Source organism: Puma concolor, chromosome D2 (assembly GCF_028749965.1).
Source record: "Puma concolor isolate L17-30 chromosome D2, mPumCon1.1.hap2, whole genome shotgun sequence".
In the NCBI taxonomy this organism is placed as follows: Eukaryota; Metazoa; Chordata; class Mammalia; order Carnivora; family Felidae; genus Puma; species Puma concolor.
The window spans coordinates 31,443,832-31,467,781 of record NC_141677.1 but is presented as its reverse complement, the minus strand read 5'-3'; the positions used below and the strand labels follow the sequence as shown (position 1 = coordinate 31,467,781).

General features: G+C 52.6%; 1 protein-coding gene across 1 annotated transcript in view; it reads right to left on the bottom strand.

Annotated features, from left to right (window-relative positions):
• Nucleotides 1-23,950, bottom strand: part of TSPAN15 (tetraspanin 15) — a 50,327-nt gene that overhangs the window by 7,099 nt on the left and 19,278 nt on the right. Inside the window, exons 2-5 of the mRNA XM_025918218.2 lie at nucleotides 15,544-15,729; nucleotides 14,184-14,258; nucleotides 3,121-3,216; nucleotides 807-923 (exon numbers count right to left, since the gene is read on the bottom strand). Coding sequence (XP_025774003.1) covers nucleotides 807-923; nucleotides 3,121-3,216; nucleotides 14,184-14,258; nucleotides 15,544-15,729 — 474 coding nt within the window. The remainder of the gene's footprint in view (nucleotides 1-806; nucleotides 924-3,120; nucleotides 3,217-14,183; nucleotides 14,259-15,543; nucleotides 15,730-23,950) is intronic.

Genomic DNA, 23,950 nt, shown 5'->3' with positions numbered 1-23,950 from the left:
TTCAGGTGCCACTGCCCTATGTGACGAAGTTCAGGATCACCGCCCCCCCCGCCCCCACATACACACACAAACACAGGCTTCTCTGAAAATGCTGGGCTCTTCTCCAGCGCTCCCCCTTCCCAGAAAGCTACCCTAAAACGGCAGCTAAAATTTCCAAAAAACCTTCTCTCCTGGTCCAGGTTCTTTTTAGGGCCGATGCACTTGGCACTGACTCCCTGACTCAAGGGTGAGCCCCCCCCCCCACCCCCCACCCCCCGCCCACCGGCAGCTGCTTGGTTTACAGAATCCAGCACTGGGCACAGAATGGTAGAGATGTTCGAAAAGACATTTTCCATGACTGTTCAGGCATGAGTAATTGCAAAGCTCTCCACCTCGTTCCAATCCAGAAACCGAGCAGTTGGGGGACACGTTAGTCAAACACAGGATTGAAGAAGCCCTTCGTTTATAAGTGGCGACTACACAGGACAGCCTCCCACGAAGGCAGGCCTCTGATGTTTGGGTGCCTCAATTTCTTCATCTGTACAGTGGGTAAAATAACAGGACCCACCCCAAGTTGTTGTGGAAAGGACTGAATAATCCAAGAGAGCCTAGGACGGGCCTGCACGTGAGAAGTGTTCACTAGCTGCTCATGATCACTGCTCTTAAAGACCAGCCTTCCACGCCCCCACCCCCAGATGCACCCCTGTCAGTGGCCCTGGGGACTCGGGAAGCCGTGGCAACGGCCGCCACCTCCTGCCCCACCCCCACCCCCTTCCTGAAAGACGAGAGGCACCTGGCCAGCCCGGGAGGCCAGGAGCAGCGGGTACCGTGTTTCTGACGCAGCAGGTGTAAGGCACCCCGCAGGCCAGGGGTCCGGGGGCGTCGCAGGCGTGGTACTGGTTTTTGCTCCAATCCCGGTAGTCTTCCCCGCCGCAGCACTTAAACTGAGAGAGAGGCCAGCAGAGGGGTGCCATGTCACCGCCGAGGCCCCAGGCACGGACCAGGAAGGGGCCCTGCCGGGAGACCCTGCGGCTTATGATGGGTCTCCTGGTAGGGGAGCACCCGGGGCGGCGGTCGGCAGGTTGTCCTGTGCTCTCCCGGGAGGCAGTGAGCACCCCATCGCCGGAGGGGCACGCAGGCCAAGGCTGGGCAGCCTCCCAGGGTGGGTATGGGGAGGGTACCAAACACTGGAGGGAAAGTTCTCTTCGACCCCCATCTTCACGTCCCCAGTGCAGCAGCTCAACCCTGAAGGTCCCAGAGACTAGGGCTCCATGGACGCCCCCACAGCCCAGTGGCGTTATGCCACAGCCACCCCAGCTTGGCCTGGGGGTGTTCCTCAGCAAAGGGACACACACACGGCCTGCCAAGTGGGCTTGGGACAGAGGGTGGGGACAGGGCAGGCCTCCTTTCCCCCTGGCTTAGCTTCTCCGGGCACCAGCCCCTGCACTGGCACAGATCCGAGGAGGCAGTGGCTCCCTGGAGGAGGAGGAGGAGGAGTGAGTGGAGGAGGGGGAGCGGGGGAGGAGCGGCCGTACGTTGGGAGGTCAGGGAGGCCCCTCTGAAGACATGACATTTAATCTGAAACACGAACAGCAGGGAAGAGCCAGTCACCAGTGCACAGGCCCCACAGAATGAGCCAGTGGTATGTGGGCAGCGGGCACAGAGGCCTGTCAGGAGCAGGGGGAGTGAGAGGGGAGGGATGAAGGGGAGAGGCCGGCCTGGGCCGCACCACGCAGAGCCTACTGAGCCAGAATGAGTAGGGAGCTGAGATCATATTCTGAGTGATGGGGAGTCGCTGCAGGGTTGACTAGGGGAGTGATGATGCCAGAGAGACACAAAGCAGACACCCTTCCGCAGCCCCCCAGGGAGCCCTTCCGGCAGTTTTTAGGACCTGGAAGTGCCTCCCCAGGGTGCGGTTAAAGGGCATTTGCTTTGCAGTCCAAGAGACCAGAGTTCAAATCCTCAGGCTACCCCTCCTAGCTGTGTGACTTTGGGCAAGCTGACCAGCCTCTCTGGGCCTCGGATCCTCATCCGCAAAGCAGGAAGAGCAATGCCAGCTTTGCACAGCTGAGCTGAGGGTGACAGAGCCAGGCCATACACGAAGCACTCAGCATGGGGCCTGGCACCGAGCATAAGTCACCCCCACACCGCCCCACCCGGGGAGAAATGAAATCCCCAAGCCAGTTGAAGGCTGGTTCCAATAAAAACATCATGCTTCACCCGACGGTCAGAGCTGGCCGCCACACCCCTGGCAGAGAGGGGCCTCCCGGAGGCTGCACCTGTTGTGACCACAGTGAAGGCCTGAGCCAAGGGAGTGGCCACTGCGGGTGGCCCTGGGTGCGGTGAGATTTGGTTCTCACTGACGGCTAGCACGGGAACCAGGTCCCAAGGCCATGTCCCCAGAAGTGCAACGTCAAGGCACAATGACATCAGGACATCAAGAGCGAGGGGCCGTCCGTATTCCCCCCCCCCCCTCCCCGATGCAGATGAGGAACCTGAGGCTCAGGACTAAATGAGACCGAGGTGTAGAAGCCACTGAGGGCTTATCATTGCATCGACAGACTTGGGTAGACGTTGTGGGGAGAAGGACAGTGTCCCAAAATGACAATCGTCGCGTTCACAGAAGTGCTATGGGGGAAAAGGGGACGTCGTGTTCTGTTCCCCAATGCAGGAGGATGTGGGATCAGGGACGAGCTCTTTCCACATCAGGGCTGTCCCTGACTTGACAGGGAGTGAGCTCCCCGTCACTGAACGGACTCTGAACTGGGTGGCTTGGAGGTCACTCCCACCTCAAGGAAGGATGGTCTTTGCCCATCAGAGAAGGGTACCCTGGGACCCTGAAAGGTGGCTTGTAGTTTTACCTGACCTTATTCTTTTTGGGGGGAGGGGAGGGTGGTAACTAGGAGAGACAAGAAGAGTAAGGACGTTCTGGGCCAGGCACGTGGGCAGAGGACTGGTTGAGAAGGTCAGGCCCTACACTTGGTGGCTGTCCATGGCACACCATTGCCTCCCAACGTGGCCAGCTACTTGCTTTGGGAGCGGACAAGCCCCTGCTCCGTCACCCTCACCCTCTTGAGCAGGGTCCCGAGTCGGGGGGGCAAAGGGCATGGCAGGTGTGTCTGACCACGGCGCCTGGCTCACCTCCTTCTGAACAAAGTCCATGATGTTTTTGAAGTCCAGATCGTCATAGTAGTTCTCGATTCCTCTTCGAATGTTGTCATTCAGAAAGTCGATGGTCTATTTAGATGGAGACAGTATGAAAGAAACAGACCTCCCCTCCCTGAGCCCAACCCAAGGTCTCCCAGGACTCGGGATTGGAACAGAGTGCCCACGTGCCCAAGGAGCTCCCACCCCGCCTGCACGAACGCCCCACCACATCCCTGCCCACACCCTCTCCATGCCCCCCGTGCCCATCTGATGCCTTAGTCCCTCTGCCATGTCTAAGCAGGAGTGATTCACACGCTTTCCCATACAGATCAGATAGGCCAAGACCCAAGAGATGGGGCCCTTCCCCAGGGAAGCAGCCACGCCACGCTGGGACTGGGCTGGCTCTGGTGCCTGCCTGGTGCTCCTTCCACTGTCCAAACACAGGCCTGAAGTGAGTCTTCCTTTTGTCCTCCAGACCTCCTCTCCACTCTCGGCTGCTATCCAAGCTCTTGCGTTATAGATAAGGAAACTGAGGCCCAAAGAGGGGCCTGACTCTGCCAGGGCACAGAGCAGGCAGGCTAGGGGTCTGGCCAGGACTGGAAATCGGCTCTCCTCACTTCCCCAGCGGTGGTTCTTCGCTGCGGGGCTCTGGCCTGAACAAAGGGCCCACCCCCTAGCTCGGACCGGGAGGGGTGCTGGCACATCGCCCTCTCCCGGTCACACTGGGCCTTCTGGATCAACAGCTCGGCTGTTGTGCTGAAATCCAGGAGCACAAAAGGCCCCACAGCGGGCAGGGGTGGGGGCAGGAGTGTGGGCAGCCCAACCCCAAGCTCAGAGCAACAATCAGGGCTTTCAGAGCGGGGAGGCCCGCATATCACCAGAGATCGTGCTGGCACAAAGGGGGCATTCTTGGCTCTGGAGCCAGACGATCCCCAGGGGAGGCGCCTGTGGGCGCCCCTGGGAAAACCGGGCCCTGGGTCCCAGGCCTGGTCCTGGGCTGCAGGCCCCACCACAGCCACTTCTCTTCTCTGAGCCTGAGTTACCCACTGGTGAACCAAACCTGCAGGCCCGTCTTTAAGGTAACTTCCAGTTTCGAGGCCCAAGGACTAAGCTGAGAGATGCTGTCGAGGCTCAGAGTCAAGAACAGGCCCCCGCAGCCAGCCAGGCCACGGACGCTGCATTTAATACCCGAGCCTCCAGTTCCTTACCTGCAAAATGGGGAGGACGGTCCTCAGCCTGACAACACTAAGAAGCCAAAATAAGAACTCAAGGTTCAGTTTGGGGTCATCTCCTCACATCATCTCCAGTATCAGGAAGAGAGGAACAAAGGGTACATCAGCCACGTGCTTCCCGACACTCACTGCTCAAAGCCAAGACAATAAAGGAGACCGGCTCGGGGAAGCCTATCTCTGTGGCCAGAAGGAAAACCCTCTGCTGATGAAGGCCAGCTGCTCAGAGGCAGACCTAGGAGCCGACAACCTTGACGGTGGCCTGCGGGGGACGTGGGGCAAGTCCACTCACGGGCGCGCCAACGACCATGCTCTCACCAGCCCTCAGCCCCTGCGCTGATCCCGGGGCAGGGGCCGGCTGGCCACACAACCCGCGCAGAGCAGGGACCCGCCTGGCCTCAGGCCCACGCTTCTCAGAGGCCCCAGGCCATGAAACCTTTCCAACCTTGGGTGCCCGCCCCTCTGGGTGATGAAGGGACAGGCCAGCCAGCTGGGACACTGTTGGGGGCACCTAAGAAACAGGACACTAGGGTGGGGCCGGTCTGCCACCCAGGGTAGGGCAAGGGAATGAGCTCATGGCATTGAACGGCACGCTGCAGGGGGCCCCTGGGTGAGCGGAGATGCAGGGGTGATGCCAGGGTCAGGGCCTGTTTCAGTCAACTCTCGAGGCATTGCAGACACAGTCCCCCATGTCCCCCTGGACCTACCCCAGTCCAGTGGCCACCTCCTCACCCCTCTACTGGGTCACACACTGTTGGGACTCCCCCAGGGCTAGAGCTGGGGGGCAGGGGATGAGGGCAGGAGGCCCGGGGCAGGGTCAGCCGAGGGGAGAAGCCTCTCCCTCCCTCTTTGGTGAGCCGCTCTGACCTTTCTCTCCAAACCATCTCAGTCTCTGGGCACTTTCCAAACATGCTGACTCCGAAAAAGGCCTCTGTGAAAATCAGGCCTCCCATCTGGTAAGCTGAGCCAGGCCCCTGCAGGGAAGGGAGGCCCCGCCAGAGGTCCTTGGAATGGGCAGGAGGAACAGATGTCCCAGGCTGCGTGGACCGTCCCCAGTTCCTCAGGGACCTCTTCGGATCACACTTGCTCTTGTGCTCTTGTGTGCATGCGCTGCCTGTGGCACCGTGAATATGTGGCCTCAGGGGCCACGTGGCCCTGGCTAAACTAAGCAAAGAGTAAGCAAACATCAAAGGCCACAAGATTTTCAGAGCACAGTGTTTAAACCACCAGAGGCAAGCTACAAAGAACTGTCCTTTCTAGTTCTTTCTTTTAAATCTAGTGTTAAAGTTATCCAAAGCCTCCACAGCAGCTTCCCCAGTAGAGGTGCTTTCTGCTTTTAAATGGAACTGGGGAGCCCGAGGAATCGGGGAGCCTGGGCCGCTCAGTTGGTTAAGCGACCGACTCTTGGTCTTAGCTCAAGTCATGATCTCCGCTCAGGTCATGAGCTCATGGTTCGTGAGTTCCAGCCCCACATCAGGCTCTGCACTGACAGCGTGGAGTCTGCTTGGGGTTCTGTCTCTCCTTCTTTCTGCCCCTCCCCTGCTTGTGCTTTCTCTCTCTCTCTCTCTCTCTCTCAAAATAAATAAATAAACTTTAAAAAACCGAATGAGGAATCAAGGGAGTGGGACCCGTGGCAGCCGCAACCCGGGGCTGGGAGGCTGGGAGCAGGCGGAGAAGGGAGGAGGGGCAGGATGTTGGCAGGAGCCTCCTGCCTGGCCTCTGGGGATGGAGCTTCCGCTGCCTTCTCCTCAGCTCCCGAGACCCCAGGCTGCGGTCCCACTGCCACCAGTACCAGCCCGGTTCCCACAGTGTGGAAGGGGGTGCTTGGCCTAGGACTTCCTTCCCTTGCACCTGGGCTGAGCCGGCACCTCCGGGTTTCCCTCAGTGCCCCAGACTGTGGGGACTTGTCCTCTTGCCTCCAGTCCTGAGAGGGGGCCCAAATCTAACAAGCGAGACCAGAAGAGAACCCAGGAAGCAAGAAAAAAGGAGCAGAGAAAGCTACAAGGTTCTCCGGAACACGTGCTAGACCCTTCCTCAGACCTGGCCGGACGTCACGGGTTTGATCCCAAGGGAGAGGAGGCCATGCTTCAGCTTCGCAGGTGTTTGGGGCTCCAGCTGTCCCTCCCACACTCTGTCCACAGCGGGGCACCCCGGCTGTGAGGGTCTGGCCAGAGCTCAGCAGAACCTTCTCTACTTGGCTCCAGATGGGAAAGTTATATACGTTTGCGTGCTCAGCCAAGCGGGCCACCGTGCCTTCTCCTTTCTCCCTGCCCCTGAACTTCAAGGGCATGTCCAGAACCAGCTAGTGCCGGGGCCGTGATAAAAAAAAAAAAACAAACAGGCTGGGTGCTGTCCACCGTTCCCTGGCCCGGTGTTGGGTGTGACCACAGCACCCTCTGGTCAAGGCCAGGAAAGAGGCCACTCTTCACCCCTGCCTTGGTAGCAGAAGGAAGGTAGAGGCAAGGGGGCCTGCGACAGGCATACAGGTGTACCAGCTACAGCCCGGCACCCTCTGGGTGTCCCGCTCAGCTCTGCCTGACTGGGAACACATGGGCAGGAGCTGCCCTCCTTCCACACCCCTACACCCTTGGGAGAGGTCCTGGAACAAGCTGGAGTACTAGGAGGTCAAGGTGAGACGGGAACCATTGTGGAGGTCACTCAGACTCTCCTCCCATTGGCTGGGGTCAGGACACTGCACTTCAGATGCCCGGGCCCTCGGGTCTCGGTGCCACTAGGCTCTGTACAAACAGAGAAGCCACTTCAGCCTGACCACCAGGTCATGCCTGACAGCAGAAACCCCACCCAGGGTCAGGGATGGAGACTTTCTTCCTTATATTCAGGAGCATGTTTATATATTGCTGCCTGGCTGGAACCATGGCCCGTGCACCTTCCTGGGAACCCAGCGTGAGGTCGTTAGCCTAATTTGTCCTCATTTGTCACCCAGAGCAACTTAGACTTGACTGGTAGCCCGTGGGGCCAGACTTGGTAACAGTGTGTCTCAGAGAAATATGTCTTCCCCTCTTGGTGAGGAGAAATGGAATCGCGAACTCACCTCCTCCTGGAAGCGGACCTTCATGGCTCCTCACCTTTTGCTCCACCTTACACCGCCCCTTCCTACTGCCATCAACAGCCAGGCTGTTTCCCTATCCTCACCATCGGCCAGTCTCATATTTTACATTCGGGTTGGAAGGGACATTGTTTTTTTTTAGGTGGTATTTTTCCCATGATTTTAAGAAAAAGAATATTTGGGAGCTAGGGAAAAAATACAAAGAAGAAATAAAAATCACCCTAGCCCTACCCCTCAGAGGATATAAAAGTTAATATGATAATATTTCTATTATCTTCCAGATTTTTCCAGGTCTAGTTTTTTCATGGTGGAGATCTGACCGCATTTATAATTTCCTGTCTCATTTTTCAATGATTTTGAATTCTGCATCACAGGCATATGAGAACGTGGCCCACGATGAGCCTCCAAAGAGCTGAGAGCCCTGACGGTGAGGGTCCTTCCTGGGTTGCACACAGAGACCCTCCCCTGACAGGCCCCATGAAGGGACACACCATCCAATCCTCAGGGTTTGGGGATAATGAGATAATGAGAAACTCTCAGCCCTGACCTTGACCCACGGCGTCCTCAGCTGTGAGGTCTAGGGGGTGGAGGTCCTTCGGTGGAAGAAGGAGTGATGGGTGTCATGGCCCCTGTTGAGCTACAGGGCACTGGGAAGATGGCTGATCCGGCCGCCTCTGTGAGAGTGCTCTGGAAACCAGAACTGCTGCTCACTTAGGGTACCGTTTATGAAAACAGTCGATGCTGCTGACCACAACCTGGACCTGGCTCTAGCCAGGAAAGCACTATTCCGTAACCTCTGGAAAGCCACAGGCTGGCTGGGAGCCCAGCGGCTGCACAGAAACACATCCCCACGGACGAATGGAATAAACCTCTCTCCCCTCAGGCTGCTGAGAAATGAACCAACACCCCGATCTTCCAGCTCTGAGCAGACAGTCTGAAAAGCAGAAAAGGGGGAAAGGGAGGAGCAGGTAGTGACACCAGATCGAAAAGATAACTGATGAGGCAAAGAAAAAGGGAAATAAAAGAATATTTTGAGACAAACGAAAATGGAAACACAACATACCAAGACTTTGGGGATGCAGCGGAAACAGTCACAAGAAGGAAGTTTATAGTGATAAACATCTACCTTAAGAAAAAAAGAGAACAACGTCAAATAAAAAATCTAACTTTACACCTCCAGGACGCAGAAGGAGAGGAGCGAACCAAGCCCCAAGTTAGTAGAGAGGGAAGGTAGTAATGAAGATCTGAGCAGAAATAAATGAAGTAGAGACTAGAAAGTCAATTAAAAAAATATCTACAGGGGCACCTGGGGGCTCAGTCAGTTAAGCATCTGACTTCGGCTCAGGTCATGATCTCACAGCTAGTGGGTTCAAACCTTGCATCGGGCTCCGTGCTGACAGCTCAGGGCCTGGAGCCTGCTCTGGATTCTGTATCTCCCTCTCCCTCTATGCTCTCTCTCCCTTTCCCAAAAATAAAATAAACATTAAAAAAATTAATAAAAAGGGGCGCCTGGGTGGCGCAGTCGGTTAAGCGTCCGACTTCAGCCAGGTCACGATCTCGCGGTCCGTGAGTTCGAGCCCCGCGTCAGGCTCTGGGCTGATGACTCAGAGCCTGGAGCCTGTTTCCAATTCTGTGTCTCCCTCTCTCTCTGCCCCTCCCCCGTTCATGCTCTGTCTCTCTCTGTCCCAAAAATAAATAAACGTTGGGAAAAAAAAATTAAAAAAAAAATAATAATAAAAAGACAAAAAATGAAAAAATAAAATTAAAAGTTAAAAAAGAAATAGAAAATCTGAACAGACCAATCACGGGTCAGGAACTAGTAAACTAGTAAATGTCCAGGGCCAGACGCTTCACTGGTGAACTCTACCAAACACTTAAGGAATAATTAATACTAATCTTTCTCAAATTCTTCCAAGATATTGAAGAGGAGGAAACACTTTGAAGTCATCACGAGGCCAGCATTCCTCTGATACCAATGCCAAGCAAGGAGACTATAGGAAAAGACAAATATGGGCTAATATCTCTGATGAACATAGCTGCAAAAATCCTCAGAAAAATACCAGCAAACCAAATTCAACAGTACATTAAAAGGATCATACACCATGATCAAATGGGATTCATCCCTGTGAAGCAAGGATGGTTCAACATCTGCAAATCAATCCATGTGATAACCACATTTACAATGAAGGATAAAAGTCACAGGATCATTTTAACAGATGCAGAAAAAGTATTTGACAAAATTTGACATCCTTTTCTGATCAAAAAAACACTCGACAAATTAGGTATAGAAAGAATGTACCTCAACATGACAAACACCATACATAATAAGCCCACAGCTGACATCATACTCAATGGTGAAAAGTAAAAGCTTCTCCTCTAAGATCAGGAAGAGACAAATGTCCACTCTCACTACTTCTATTCAACATAGTCCTGGAAGTCCTAAGCCAGAGCAAAGAAATTAGGCAAGAAAAAGAAATAAAAGTCATCTAAACCAGAAACGAAGAAGTAAAATTTTCTGTTTGCACACGACATGATCTTACATATACAAATCTTCAAGACTCCAGCAAAGATCTGTCAAAATTAATAAATGAATCCAGTAAAGTTGCAAGATACAAAAATCAACATACAAAAATCATTTGCATTTCTATACACTAACAATGAACTATCCAAAAAAAAAAAAAAAGAAGAAATTAACAAACCCATTTACAATAGCATCAAGTTGAATAAACTATTTAGGGAGAAATTTAACCAAGGAAGTGGAAGATCTGTATACTGAAAATCATAAAACACTGATGAAAGAAATTGAAGACAACACAAATAAATGGAAAGTTATCCCTTGTTCACGGATTGGGATAATTAATATTACTAAACTATTCACACTACCCAAGGTGATCTACAGATTTAATGCAATACCTATCAAAATTCCAATGGCCTTTTTTCACAGAAATAGAAAAAATAATCTTAAAATTTGTATGGAACCATAACAGACCTCAAACAGCTAAAGCAACCTTGAGCACAAAAAGTAAGCTGGAGGCATCACACTTTCTGATTTCAAACTATATTACAAAGCTATAGGTATCAAAATAGTATGGTATTGGCAAAAAAAAAAAAAAAAAAAGACAAGACAAGACATACAGATCGACAAAACAGGATAGAGAGCCTAGAAATAAACCCAGTCATACCCACTAACTTTTGATAAAAGCACCAAGAATACACAACGGGAAAAAGATAGTCTCTTAAATGGTGCTGAGAAAACTAGATATCCACATGCAAAAGAATGAATTTGACCATCAGCTTACATCATACACAAAAGTCAACTCAAAATGGATAAAAGACCTAAACATAAGACCCGAAATTACAAGACTCTTAAAAGAAAACATAGGGGAAAAAGTCCTGCACATTGGTCATGACAATGATTTTTTGGATCCGACATCAAATGCACAAGCAACAAAGGCAAAAATAAAGAAGTGGGACTACATTACACTAAAAGGTTTCAGGGCGCCTGGGTGGCTCCGTCGGTTAAAATCTGAATCTTGATTTCAGCTCAGGTCATGATCTCACGGCTTGTGGGTTCAACCTCCACATCAGGCTCTGCGCTGACAGCATGGAGCCTGCTTGGGATTCTCTCTGTCTCCCCCCGCTCTCTGTCCCTCCCCTGCTCACACTCTCTCTCTTTCAAAATCAATAACCTTTTTTTTTTAAGTTTCAACAAAAGAAATAATCAAAAAAAACGCAAAGACAACCAACAGAATGGGAGAAAATATTTGTAAACCATATATCTGATAAGAAGTTAATATCCAAAATGTATAAGGAAACCTTACAACTAAATAGCAAACAACAATGACAACAATTATGATCTGATTAAAAATGGGCAGAGGAACTAAATAGATGTTTTCATAAAGAAGACATCCAGGGGCGCCTGGGTGGCGCAGTCGGTTAAGCGCCCGACTTCAGCCAGGTCACGATCTCGCGGTCCGTGAGTTCGAGCCCCGCGTCAGGCTCTGGGCTGATGGCTCAGAGCCTGGAGCCTGTTTCCGATTCTGTGTCTCCCTCTCTCTCTGACCCTCCCCCGTTCATGCTCTGTCTCTCTCTGTCCCAAAAATAAATAAACATTGAAAAAAAATTTTAATAAAAAAAAAAAAAAAAAAGAAGACATCCAGATGGCCAACGGGTATATGAAGAGATGCTCAACATCACTCATCATCAGGGAAATGCAAACTGAAACCTCAATGAGATACCACCTCATGCCTATTTGAATGGCTATTATCAAAAAGACAGGACGTAACAAATATTGGAAGGGAGAAAAGGAAACCTTTGTACGCTGTAGGTGGGGATGTAAATTGGCACAACCATTATGGAAAACAGTATGAAAGTTCCTCCAAAAATTAAAAGTAATGGTGCAATATATCCTTTGGCTATATATAGTACAGCATTGTTCACAATAGCCAAACTATGGAAACAACCTAAGTACCCATTGACGGATGATGGAGATATATATGTATACATTTTTTAATTCATATATTTTTATTTTATTTTTTTACAGTTTATTTATTGATTTTTGAGAGAGAGACAGTGAACAAGCATGAGTCGGGGGAGGGCAGAGAGAGAAGGAGACAGAGAATCCGAAGCAAGCTCCCAGCTGTCAGTGCAGAGCCTGACACGGGGCTTGATCGCACAAACTGTGAGATCATGACCTGAGCTGAAATCAAGAGTCAGATGCTTAACCAACTGAGCCACCCAAGAGCCCCTATATATTTTTATTTTTATATTGTATTGTACGTATATTCGTCCATTGCATATACACACAATGAAATATTCTTTAGCCATAAAAAAAAAAGAAGGAAATCTTCCATTTGTAACAACACGGATGGACCTAGAGAGCATTATGCCGAGTGAAATAAGCCAGACAGAGAAAGACAAATACTGTATGGTATCACTTATACGTGGAATCTACAAAAAAGTTGGGCGGGGGGCAGGGGGGATAGTGGAGCCTGGGTGGCTCAGTCAGTGAAGAGTCTGACTTCAGCTCAGGTCATGATCTTATGGTTTGTGAGTTCGAGCTCCGTGTTGGGCTCCGTGCTGGCAGTGCAAAGCCTGCTTAGGATTCTTGCTCTCTCCTCTCTCTTCCCCTTCCCTGCTCATGCTCTCTCTCTCTCTCTCTCTCTCTCTCTCTCTCTCTCAAAATAAGCAAATAAACAAACAAATAAATAAATAATTTTTTTAAGAAAGGGAAACCCATAGAACCAGGGAGCAGAAAAGGAGTTACCAAGGCCTAGGTAGGAGTGGTGGAAGAGGGAGACGTTGGTCAGGGGTACGAACTCTGAGTTATATGACGAATAAGTTCTCGGGATCTAATGCATGTCGTGGCGACTATAGTTAACAACAGCATATTCTATACGTGAGATCTGCTGAGAATAGGTCTTGAGTATTCTCACTAAAGAAAAAAAAATTACTGTCTGAGGTGATGGATGTGTTATTTAACTGGATTGTGGTAATCACTTCACATTGCACAGTTTGAAAATATTACAATTTTACTTGTCTCCTATACCTCGGTGAAGCTGGGGTCGGGGAGGAACAAAGAACTGAAAAAGAAGACTGAGCCGACTCGATCTTGCTGTGTGCTCTCAGTTTTCCCAACCTCTCTGTGCCTCACTGACTCCACTGAGATGGGAATCTCCCCTCCCCTCTCCTGGAGTCCATAAAATGGAAAGAAGGCCCCTGGATTCTGGGGGTCAAGCCTGTGATTAAGGCCCATCCCTGCTCCCACCCGGGCCAGGATCCAGCTGCACACATGAGGAGCTTGGTAGGAGTCAAACACCGGGTCATTTGAGGGATCCGGGATAGTGATGCTGCCTTGGGCTCAACTTCTGATAAGAGCGACAACCTGACCGCAGTCCTGATGCAACTGCCCCGCAGCAATGCCCAGGAGCGCCAGGGCCCAAGCTGTCTGGGTGGGGAGGGTGGAGGCAGGGGGTGGACAGACAGGGCAGAGGTTGTGCAAACTTGCCCTGCTCCTCAAGTCCCACCTCCGACACCAAGGCCAGGATGAAGACAAAGGAATGGGCTATGGGAGAAATGACAGAGCCTTGAGTTGGAAATCAGCCCTGCACAGCCACCAGCTTCTTGCAGGACCGTGGGCCAGTCCCTTCTCTTCTCCAGGCTTCAGGACAGAGGAGCTAATGTGTAGCAAGAGTCCAACGGCGGGGGGGGGGGGGGGGGGGGGGGGGGGGTCATTGCCACGCCAGTTTCTCACATGCATTCTCTCATCAACTCCTCACCCCACATGCCAAGAGCTAGGAATGATAACGCCTTGATATCCTGAGGATCTGAGAGGCTAAGTGACTTGCCCAAGGTCACACAGCCCGTGTAAAGTGGCCCCTAAACCATGGCCTACGAGGACCTAGGGGGTCTGTCTTGGTGGCCCTTGCGACTTTTCCTTCCATGCCTCCCCATCAGTTACCCACTTCAGCCCAGTGGCCCGCACACTGGTCCACAAAACTGCCAAGCTCCTTTCTGCTTCAGTGGTTCCCTCTGTCTGGACTTCTGTTCCCCCTGTGCCTTGCCTACCCCAGGCACTCACCTGTCACCTGTTCTGTTTTCTTGTTCTCTGGTTTACTTGTTCAGCGCCCGTCTCCCCGGCAGAATGGACGCTCCACAAGGAATGATCTACCCTACTCTCTGCACACCCCTAGTTTACAGCCCAGGGCATGCACAGTGGGAGCTCAGCATACACATGGCTGATACATGCACCAGAGACCCACCTGGTTCCGGAAGATCAAGGCCACCACACCACCAATGAGCTCAATTATGAGGCAAATCCCAAGGATATACATAAACTGAAAAACAAAATTCAGAGATTCACTTAGAGGGACAAGAAAAGCATCCTTTGCCCCAAGGTCAAGTGCGATAAGGAGAATCCTCTCTGTTGGAGCTCCTCTGGCTCCCGGGCCTTTTCCTCCTTCCTCCTGTGAGGGCACGGGATGTGGACAGATATTCCCCGGGAAAACCCATCTCTGGGGCCAGTCAGTGGTCAGGAAGTGTGACTCAGCTGTCCAGGCCAGATGGTTATTGAGGTTTATCCCACGGTCCTCAGCAGAGTCCAGGCAGAAAAACACCCCTCCTACCGCCACCGCCACCAGGAGAGCTGACCCAGAGTGGGCAGGCCTGGCTAGATGGGCAGCCGCCACAGCATTTCCAGCTCTGCCCGCAGAGCCCCTCAGAAGTGGCTTCCCAGCCCCCCCCCCACCCAGAGTGGGTGAGAGAATGTCTGAGGCTTGAAGGATATATCCCCCCACCCCTGCCCCATCACAAAGCAGGTATTGTCCAAACTGATGCCAGCAACTTCCAGCCTCAGGCAGCACCAACACACTGCTTATCAGGGCTTTTCGGACCTTCCCACGTGAGAGGTGACAGTGAGGTCAGACACACACGTGGGTACAGAGTGAATGGATCTGCCTACCCAGTACCCCCAGCTTTGGGGAGCCATCCCTCACTGTGCAGAAAGGGGGGCAGGTAAGGCTGGCGCCATGGCAGGCACTTACTTGGCCCGGGCAGGCCCATCAGAGTCCTGGGACTTCAGCCATAGGTTACCAGGAAACGCTCTCTGGGATCAAGGGCCATAAACCCTCTATTGGCGTGAGGTGCCTAGTGACAATTGCAAAGAGAGCCTGAGGACCCAGCCTGGCATCCAGCTGGGAGGTGGCGAAAGAGCAGGAGCCCAGGGGTACCATCTAAAGCGTGGTACCACTGTGGTCTCAGTGTGGGCTTGCTGATTACGTGAGCCAAGGACTCACCACCAACATCTTTGGGGTTTGCTTGCTCTCGTTTGAGTATGGTTTCTCCCACTTGCAGCAGAGAGTCTAGACCAACACAGGGTTTAAGTAAGAAGAATATTCAAGTCAGCCTTTATATACAAAAGTGGAGGTGGCCTGGTGTCTCTTGGGCCAACGTAACAGAGAGGTTGATCCAGGAAACCCTCTAGAAGGTGTGGTTTGAGGCAAGGACTGAAAAAAAAACAAAAAACCGGGCTGCCCAAAGGCCCAAGGGCAGTCTCCCCAGTTCTCTAGGGACTCCAAGGACCGCCCCCACCCACCGGCTGAGGGGTGCGTGGGGCCAACTCACCGCTTGGAGAAGGCACAGGTTGTCGCGGAGGGAAGCCAACACTCCAATGAAGGACACGAAGAACATGATGACCCCCAGGAGGATGAGGATAATGGCTGGGGCCAGAAAGGCACTTTCAAGGGTTTTATATTTCTGCCGCTCAACTTCTGCGTAGATCCCCACCGACAGGATCAGGCCCCCGATCAGCTGCAGCAAGAAAGCAAGGAGTGAGAGCGAAGGACTGGCAGTCACTTGATTTTCCTACAAAGAGTTCGTCTGGGGGTTATGGTGCCCGTCACTGGGGGGCTCACCCCGGATGACCACAGATGAGGGAACGCGCTATGGGCTGAACCGTATTCCCCCAAAGTTCATACGGGGCACTGCTAACCCCCAGGGCCTCAGAATGTGACTGTATTTGGAGACAGAGCCTTGAAAGAGGTAATTAAGGTAAAATGGGGTTATACGGGTGGGTCTTAATCCAGGATGACTGTTGTCCTTGTAAAAAGAAGAGATGAGGGACAGACACACACAGAGGGAAGACCACGTGAGGCCACAGGGAGAAGGCAGCCACTTACAAACCAGGGAGACAGGCCTCAGAGGAAACCAACCCTGTGAAACCTTCACCTTGGACTTCTAGCCTCCAGAGATGTGAGGAAGTAGACTCCTGTGGTTGAAGCCACACGGTCTGTGGCGTTTTGTTACAGCAGCCGTAGCACGCTGATACAGGCTCTGTTTGGAAATGCCGCGTTAGAGGCAAATACTGGTGAGTCGGGAGAAGGGCCACTGGTTGGGGGGTCAGAGGGCCTGGGTTTGAGTCCCAGCTCCGCCGTTGCTAGCCGTGGGCCTTAGGCAGGTATTTGAGCCTACGGTTCCGTGTTGCCTCTGAAAAGCGGCAGGATGACGCTTGTTTCTGCCCTGCTCCCGCCCGAAGTTTCCGCAAGGCTTTCGTGAGATAAGGAAAGCGGAGAAACAGAAACCTAAACGCTCGGGGCCGCTGTAAGGACTGCTACCCGGGCAGGTCACCCCGAGGACGTTTCAGAGCTGCTCAGGGGGACGGGCACCGCGCAAGCCCCGTAAATATGGACTGTATTTGCAGAAGGACCGTCAGGAAGGCCGAAGGTTGGAGCGGGAGGAGTTTTGAGAGGATCTTTAAGTCAAATTCCTTGTTATCAACTTTCCCAACAGTGGAAAGACGACTCTTATAGCACTCCATCAGGAAAATTCAGGTGACAAAGCCCCCTTGGAGGGTTCCTCCTTTCTCTCAGCCTGAAAACTCGCATACTAAATTTTCAGGGATTTTTTTTTTTTTTTTTTTTTTTTTTTACTTATTTTTGAAAGAGAGAGAAAGCACGAGTAGGGGAGGGACAGAGAGAGAGAGGGAGAGAGAATACCAGGCAGGCTCCACGTGGTCAGCACAGCACCCGATGCAGAGCTTGAACGCTGGAACCGTGAGATCGTGACCTGAGCCGAGACCGAGAGTCGGGCACTTAACCGACTGAGTCACCTGGGCACCCCTAAATTGTCAGGGAGTTTTATCAGCTGACGCCACTCCCAACCCTCAGACAAGTCTGGGGCTCCCTCGCCCGGGATCCCGTAGCAGTGTCCTGACTGACCCCCTCCAGCCCATTCTCCACACCAGAGTGACCAGGCAAACCCTCATCAGAGCAGGCTGGTTCTCTGTAAGAATAAAAACATCAACCTCGATCACAGACGATAGGCCCACATGACCTGTCTGAGCTCACCACTCCCTCTCCTCCTTCTTCTCTCTGCTTTAGCAGCACTGGGTAAAACACGCTAGTGTATAATCCCAGGGCCTTTGCCCAGGCTGTTCCCCCTCCCCAGAATGCTCTGCCTCCTGACATCCACATGGCTCACTCCCTCACCTCCCTCTTGTCTTTGCTCAATTGTCAGCTGCTTTGTGAGGCCTTTCCGGGCCATCTGATCTAGAAGGAGAAAATCCCTCCCCCTGAAAGTCCTGACACCATTCTCCCTTTTATTTTCCTCCTTTGCGCTTACCAGTATGTAACAGGCAACTTTTTTCTGTTACCTTTTAATTGCTTGTCTTCCCCCGTAAGACTATAAGCTCCAGGTCAGGAGGGATTTTCCAACTCTTCTGGGCATCCCCAGCACCCAGAACAATCCTAACATTTAGGTACCACCAGTGTTTACAATCCACGTGCATTGAATGGATGCGAACCGGACTTTCCAACCAACCCCCTTGGGTTTGAGGCCAACGCTGTCTACCCAGTCTCCTGTCTGTCCAAGGACCCTGACATTCCATGCTACACACTGCTGGGGGCAAGGACACATCATTAGCTATGCTGCACTTCCCCTCCAAGGAGAAGGTGGTGTGAGAGAGTAACCAGAGCTGAGGTGCGGCCAGCTAAGGTGCCCGGAAAGGAAGTGAGGGATCATACAGACGGGATGTTGGCGAGATACGCCACGAGCATAGCTACCCTAGAGTCACATCCAGAACACCGAGGAGGCCGCCCCTCCTGTTACTCACCGGTCTTAAATTGGCTCAATGTGCCTTCAAAATAGATCTCCGTGACTTCCTTCTAAAGAGCACTAAGACTGCATCCTGGGTAAAGGGAGGTCCCTGTTTTCCCCTCACTTTTGACAAGTAGTGAGGATGCCAAAAGTCAAACAGACCAAGCTTATTTAGAACCGCCCCCCCCCCCCCCCCCCCCCCCCCCCCGCCATCACAGAGGATTGCCAGGAAGCCATCTCCCCCTGGGGGTCCACTGTATTTGAAAAGATAATCCAGGATTACTGAGACCCACTTCCCCCCAGCCTGAAAGGAAGAACTTTCCAGCACAGGAGGTGCTAACCCAGCTGACAGACTCAGCCAGGAGTCACTTATTAACAAGTTGACCATATCAGGAAAACCAGGAGTGAAACGATGTCATCGAAAGTACCCACTTGGGTAAATGTTTACATTTATAAGGCAGAACACACACACACACACACACACACACACACACACGGGAAAACTTCTATAGGAAATAAAATCTACCTTTAACAGAGCAAGGTTATCTGGACAGTTCACGCTCCAAAAGCCAGAACAAGGTAAAATGATTGTTCAAGGCCGTCCTGAGCCCTGTGGGTCCTCTGGGAACAAGAACAATCATTTTAAAAAGCCCAGTCTCCCCCTTCTGAATTACTGGACTGCTAAGGAATCGCCCACTGAACCCTAACCCTGAATCAGACCCAGAGCCCGGAGATCCCTCCACCCCAGAGCTGAAGATCGTGCTTAAAGAAGACTGCACAGGATGGAAGTCTTCACAGCCCAGGCAGGGAGTGAATTAAATATGCAAGGACACAGTGTACTTGAGGGCTTCAGAGGTGGGGTTTTATCCTCTGTCTTGATGAAAAGTGAAATTCTTCTACTGTGGCTGACCCAACAAGATAACATCTAAGTATTTTCAGAATTGCTTCCACATACTTCTGCGAATTTTGTGTTTCCTGTTTTAAAGATTTCTTTTAAGTTTATTTATTTATTTTGAGAGAGAGGGAGAGAGCACACGAGCAGGGGAGGGAGAGAGACAGAGAGACAGAGAATCCCAAGCAGGCTCTGCGCAGACCCCGATGCGGGGCTTGAACTCATGAACCACAAGATCGTTTCCGGAACTGAAACCAAGTGTCGGACACCTAACCAACTGAGCCACCCGGACATGCCACTGTTTCCTGTTTTAAAGGAAAACAGGCTCTTCTGGGCTGGGGGGACCCAGGCCCTAACATCTAGGCTGTCCCTCATTCCTGCCTAAGGCCATGCTTCTGGGTTAAGGTAGCCTGCTTTGGAAACCATCTCCAAAACAGCAGAGCAGAACTGACCCCAGCCCTCTCCATAAAGGCAGTCAGTGGCTTCTTCTATTTTTACAAGCTCCCTAGAGCCCCGGGACCCACTCCAGAACAGCCTTGCCGGCAGGAAACAAAACTTCCTTTGGTCTGAGCTCCCTCCTGTTGCAAAGCATCGCATTTTCCCTGCCGGTCAGCCTTACAACATTTCCAGACCACCAAAGCCCTAGGAAAAACTCCTGTGGCAAACTTAACCCAAGCCTCCTGGCTCCACGAGCACTGTGCACTGAGTCGTCACACGCATACTTCTCCTGGCCCACCCGCTTCTCCTGCCACCCCAGCCCCCCTAGCGGCCTGGCAGACAACCCCTGAGGCGGCTCCCAACTCAGCACAGGCCGCTCTGGTTTCCTCATTCAAGTGATCAAGGGGCAGTGGGCCTGGGGAGAGGCAGCCATACCCCCTTTCCAGGAACTTTAAGATTTCCAGTGATATTTACATATCCAATGACATCGGTTTATGTTTGCATTTGAGTATAAAACTAACTGTCATTGTAAGCATGCGATCCCATCCAGTCCTCTCTGCTAATTATAGCCTTTCCCCCAAGGCTGCTGGGGGACCATTCCAGCTCCAGCCAGAAGCAAATGGCCCATCTGTCATGCAGGACATCTTCAGCTACAGACAGCTGGGGGGGGGGGGGGCAGGGGGTGACCACATGGCCATGCCCATGTGGGGCCCAAAGCGGGGTGGGGGGGTGGGGTGGGATGCTGCTGGCAGCCACAGGCCAGGCCCAACGCCCCAGGCTTTGCAAGCCCTGTGGCATCATCAACAGGCTGTGCAGGAGCCCCGTGGTCCAGCATCAACTGGGCCTGAAGGTTCCCGCTGAGCCCTGCAGCTTGGAACCAGTTTCCTTCTCGGCAGGGAGAAACCCAGCTTCACACAGCTGCCGGGAAGCAGGAGGCCCTGTGACATTCCAGCCCCGGCGTCTCCTCCTTCAGGAAGCATCTGGTCACCAGTCTGCCAGCTCACTCCCAGCTGACGCATGTCTGCACTTACAGACCCGTTTCACCCCCAAAGGCACATACCAGGCACCTAGTATGTCCCAGGTCCTGAGGTCACAGGGGTCACAAGACCAGATAGGGGTCAGATAGGGGTCAGAGAGGTGGGAATTGACCTCTACAGTCCACTGGATGGAATTCAGCGGGTCTTTGAACTGGGGTTGGAGAAAAGGTCATACCTTTACTTTTGTTAACCTCTAGCTGAAATGTTTCTGGCACAAAAAAAGTTGACGATTCCCTGGTCCATGGGAAGCGAGCTGCGATTCTTACCATGGAGAGGCACAGGGGGCTCTGGGAATTCCATAGAAAGTAATGGGGAGAAACAGAATGTCAGGAAATCAGGATGGGCTTCCTGGAAGAGTCAGTGAGTGTTTCCTGGAAGATCCCAAGAACGGCTCCATTCTGGAACTGTTTCATGAGGCCACTCAAGGCTCCAGAGTTCTCTGTTGGGCCCAAACAAAGCACTTTTCTGCGCTTCCGGCTTTGAAAGGATGTGAAGGGTAGCTAAACCCCAAGGCCCAAGAGAGATTTTAGATAAGATGGGGTGAGCAGGGCCCCTGCATCCGGCCAAGCAACCCTGAACCTCACATGTACCAGCCCTTCTGCCCCGGGTCAGTCCTGCCTGGCCCTGGCCACACAGCCCCTTCCTCCACAGGCTTCGTACCAGCTTCTCTCCCGTACAGACAGACGGTGGTGCCGGAAGGAGCGACAGAGGGGAGACAAGAGGTGGGAGCTGGCGTCCTGGGCCTCCATTACCAGCTCAGTGCTCCTGGCCACGTCATGTCTCCTCTTTAAGCCTCATTTTCCACCGGTAAAATAGTGAAGCCCGCTGCCGCTTACAGAGCGGTTACGCTTACCAGCAGCCTGTATGCGCTATACCAGGTCAAGAAGGCTGGTCTGAGATGTCCTTGCAAAATACACCGGCGCCCATAGCGGGACAGCGCTGCGTTCTAGGATGACGCTACTGTCCAAGATCGTAGCCACTTGTCACGCTCTCAAAGTGTGACTCGTGTGCCTAAGGAACAAATTTTTCGTTTTATTTCATTGGGCTTAATTTGAATTTGACCACGTGAAGCTCGTGGCCACCATAGTGGACAGCACAGCCCTAGAGTGTGCCCCTCACCACTCCCCCGCAGTGGTCCTTTCTGAAGTCACAGAGGCCAGCCTTATTTAAAAACCATGTGCCCCAACCATCCAGCCACTAGCTAGAGAAGGTTCAATTAATATTCACTGACCTCACTCAGCAGAAAACAGTCTCTTTGCCCAGTTGCCTCAAGAAAGCTCAGCTCGTGCTGGCCCACTCCTCCTGCCCCTAAGGAAAGCAGGACAAGCAGGATCCAGAAGGTCCTGGCAGTGTCCCCAACCCAAGCTGACACAGGGCCCATTCTGTCTCCTCCGGAAGACTGGCAGCCCCACCCCAGGACCACTGAGCAGTATTCCCCGCCCTTGGGTGCTCGACCCGGTGTCCCGCCCTGGCCCCAGCCCTACCCACAGTCAGCCCGTGCTTGGGGAAACCAAACCAAAGCCAGCCCTTGGGGAAGCAGCAGTGGCTGTCCCCTCCTGCCGGCGAAGGATCCAGTCTCTGGTCTTCATCACCGGACTTTGCTGACAACTCTGCCTTGACCCTGGACAGGACTTCTTTAAAACAGAAAAACTAGACATCAAGTGCAGAGGACCTGGTTAATTGCAATCCTCGGTCCGTGACATTCTCTGACACAGCCCGCTTTTGCTTGCAATGTAATAAGCACCACTTATTATCCAGTTCTCCTGTCCCCGCTGATTTGGCACGACCCTGTTGTCACACATTAAGGTTCCACATATGCTTAGGTCTGTTTCTGGCTCCTTATCCGGTCCATCGGTCAACCTGGCTATCCGCAAACAAACCTCCCCATCCCAGCGACTCCCGATTGGTAACACATCTGGGCATCTTGTAGGCCAATTGCCTCCTTTATTCTTCTTCCCAAGTGGCCAGATTATCTTTGGACATTAATTCTTCCATATACGTTTGAGAATCACTTTGTCAAATTCCACAAAAAAAAAAAAAAAAAAAAACAAAACACATTGACTCCATAGATCTCTTTGGGGAGGATTGACATCTTTACTCTGTCAGGGCTTCTGGCCCATGGGCATGGTGTATTCCTTCTTTGTGTCTTCTTTATTATGACTTCTCTATACACAGTGCTCTCCATCCTCCTCCAGGCAGAAATGGGGAAAGGCCTCTAGAAGGCTGGAGGGCCCGCCAGCTAGGTCCAGGGGTGGAAAACACAGAAAACAAACCTCTGGGAAGCAAGGTGGGCACCTCAGTCTGTTTTGTGCCCCCTCCCGTCCCTAGCAGTCAGGTAGAGGCTCGATTTAGAAGACCCCTCCACGGACACAGAACGTTCCAGGCTACGAGGGAGCTAGGCTGGGAGGTCTGGCAGCCCCAGCTACTAGAGCCAGCCATGGCTGAGAGCGGAATTTCTAATTAAGAACCCCCACATGTACTGAGCACTGTGGGTAAGAGCCGACCCAGCTGGGCCTCTCCTTAGGAAAAGTTGGGGGGGGCAGACATGTGGGGAGTGGCAAAACAGATAACCAATAAGGATGTTCTGAGATAAGAGACACAGCAATCAGGTCCTCCTGGGAAATCAGGAAAGGCCCATTGGGGGTTCCCACTACTGGACCCTCCACGAGGGCAGGGATCACCGGCCCAATGCACCTGTCGGAGGGATGAATCTGAGAAATGACCTTGCTTCGGATGCCCAGAAACCCAAAGAAGAAACCCTGGGGATCCCATTCTAGAACAGAACGTTCCACGGCTTATGGATCAGAGTGATTTATGGTTAATCTGAAACCCGGGGAAAGAGCCAAGGCAAAAAAGGAGAGTCCAGGGCAGATCCCCTCCACCCAACACACTCCTCTCCCTGGTTTCCTTTTCCCTCCCTCTCCAGATCTCTCCCCCCGCCCCCACGCCTTCACTGTGTCAGAACCAAGAGAGCCAGAAGCCACATCCTCCCGGGGCTGTGTTCCCATGACATCTGAGTGATTATCTCAGCCCCAGGTGGGTCCCAGCCAGGCGGGCTCATTAGCAGAAGCCAATCTGAACAGAAGCCACTGAGCCCTGGAATGCACCCTGGACAGGTGGGCCTGGCAGTGGGGACAGGAAGCCCCCCAGCTCTGGCCTCTGCAAGCAGCACCCTGGGCTCAGGGCTGTGGCTGTTGGCGGGAGTGCGTCAGGTGGCCCAGGCCGCCCCACCTCTCAGACCTTTTAAAAGGACACACAGGCTCACAGAGGTGATGAAGGGGCTTTGTCCCAGACAACAGGCCCCAGCAGCCTTTCAGAGCATACACATGTCTACCAGATACTGGGCCAGACATCCCCGATTCTTCCACTGGCCTGGGGCTTTTCCCAGAGACAGCATGGGAATCATCCCTCAGAACCCGAAGCGAAGGCAAGAGGAACTTCAGGGATGGGTTCGGGGAGTAGGCGGGGGTCTCCTGCGACCTCACTTCTCCCTGACTCTCCAGGCTGCTGGAAGAAGTTCCAGTAAAGGAGGCAGCTGCCTGGAAAGGACTGGGCAGGGCAGGGCAGGGCA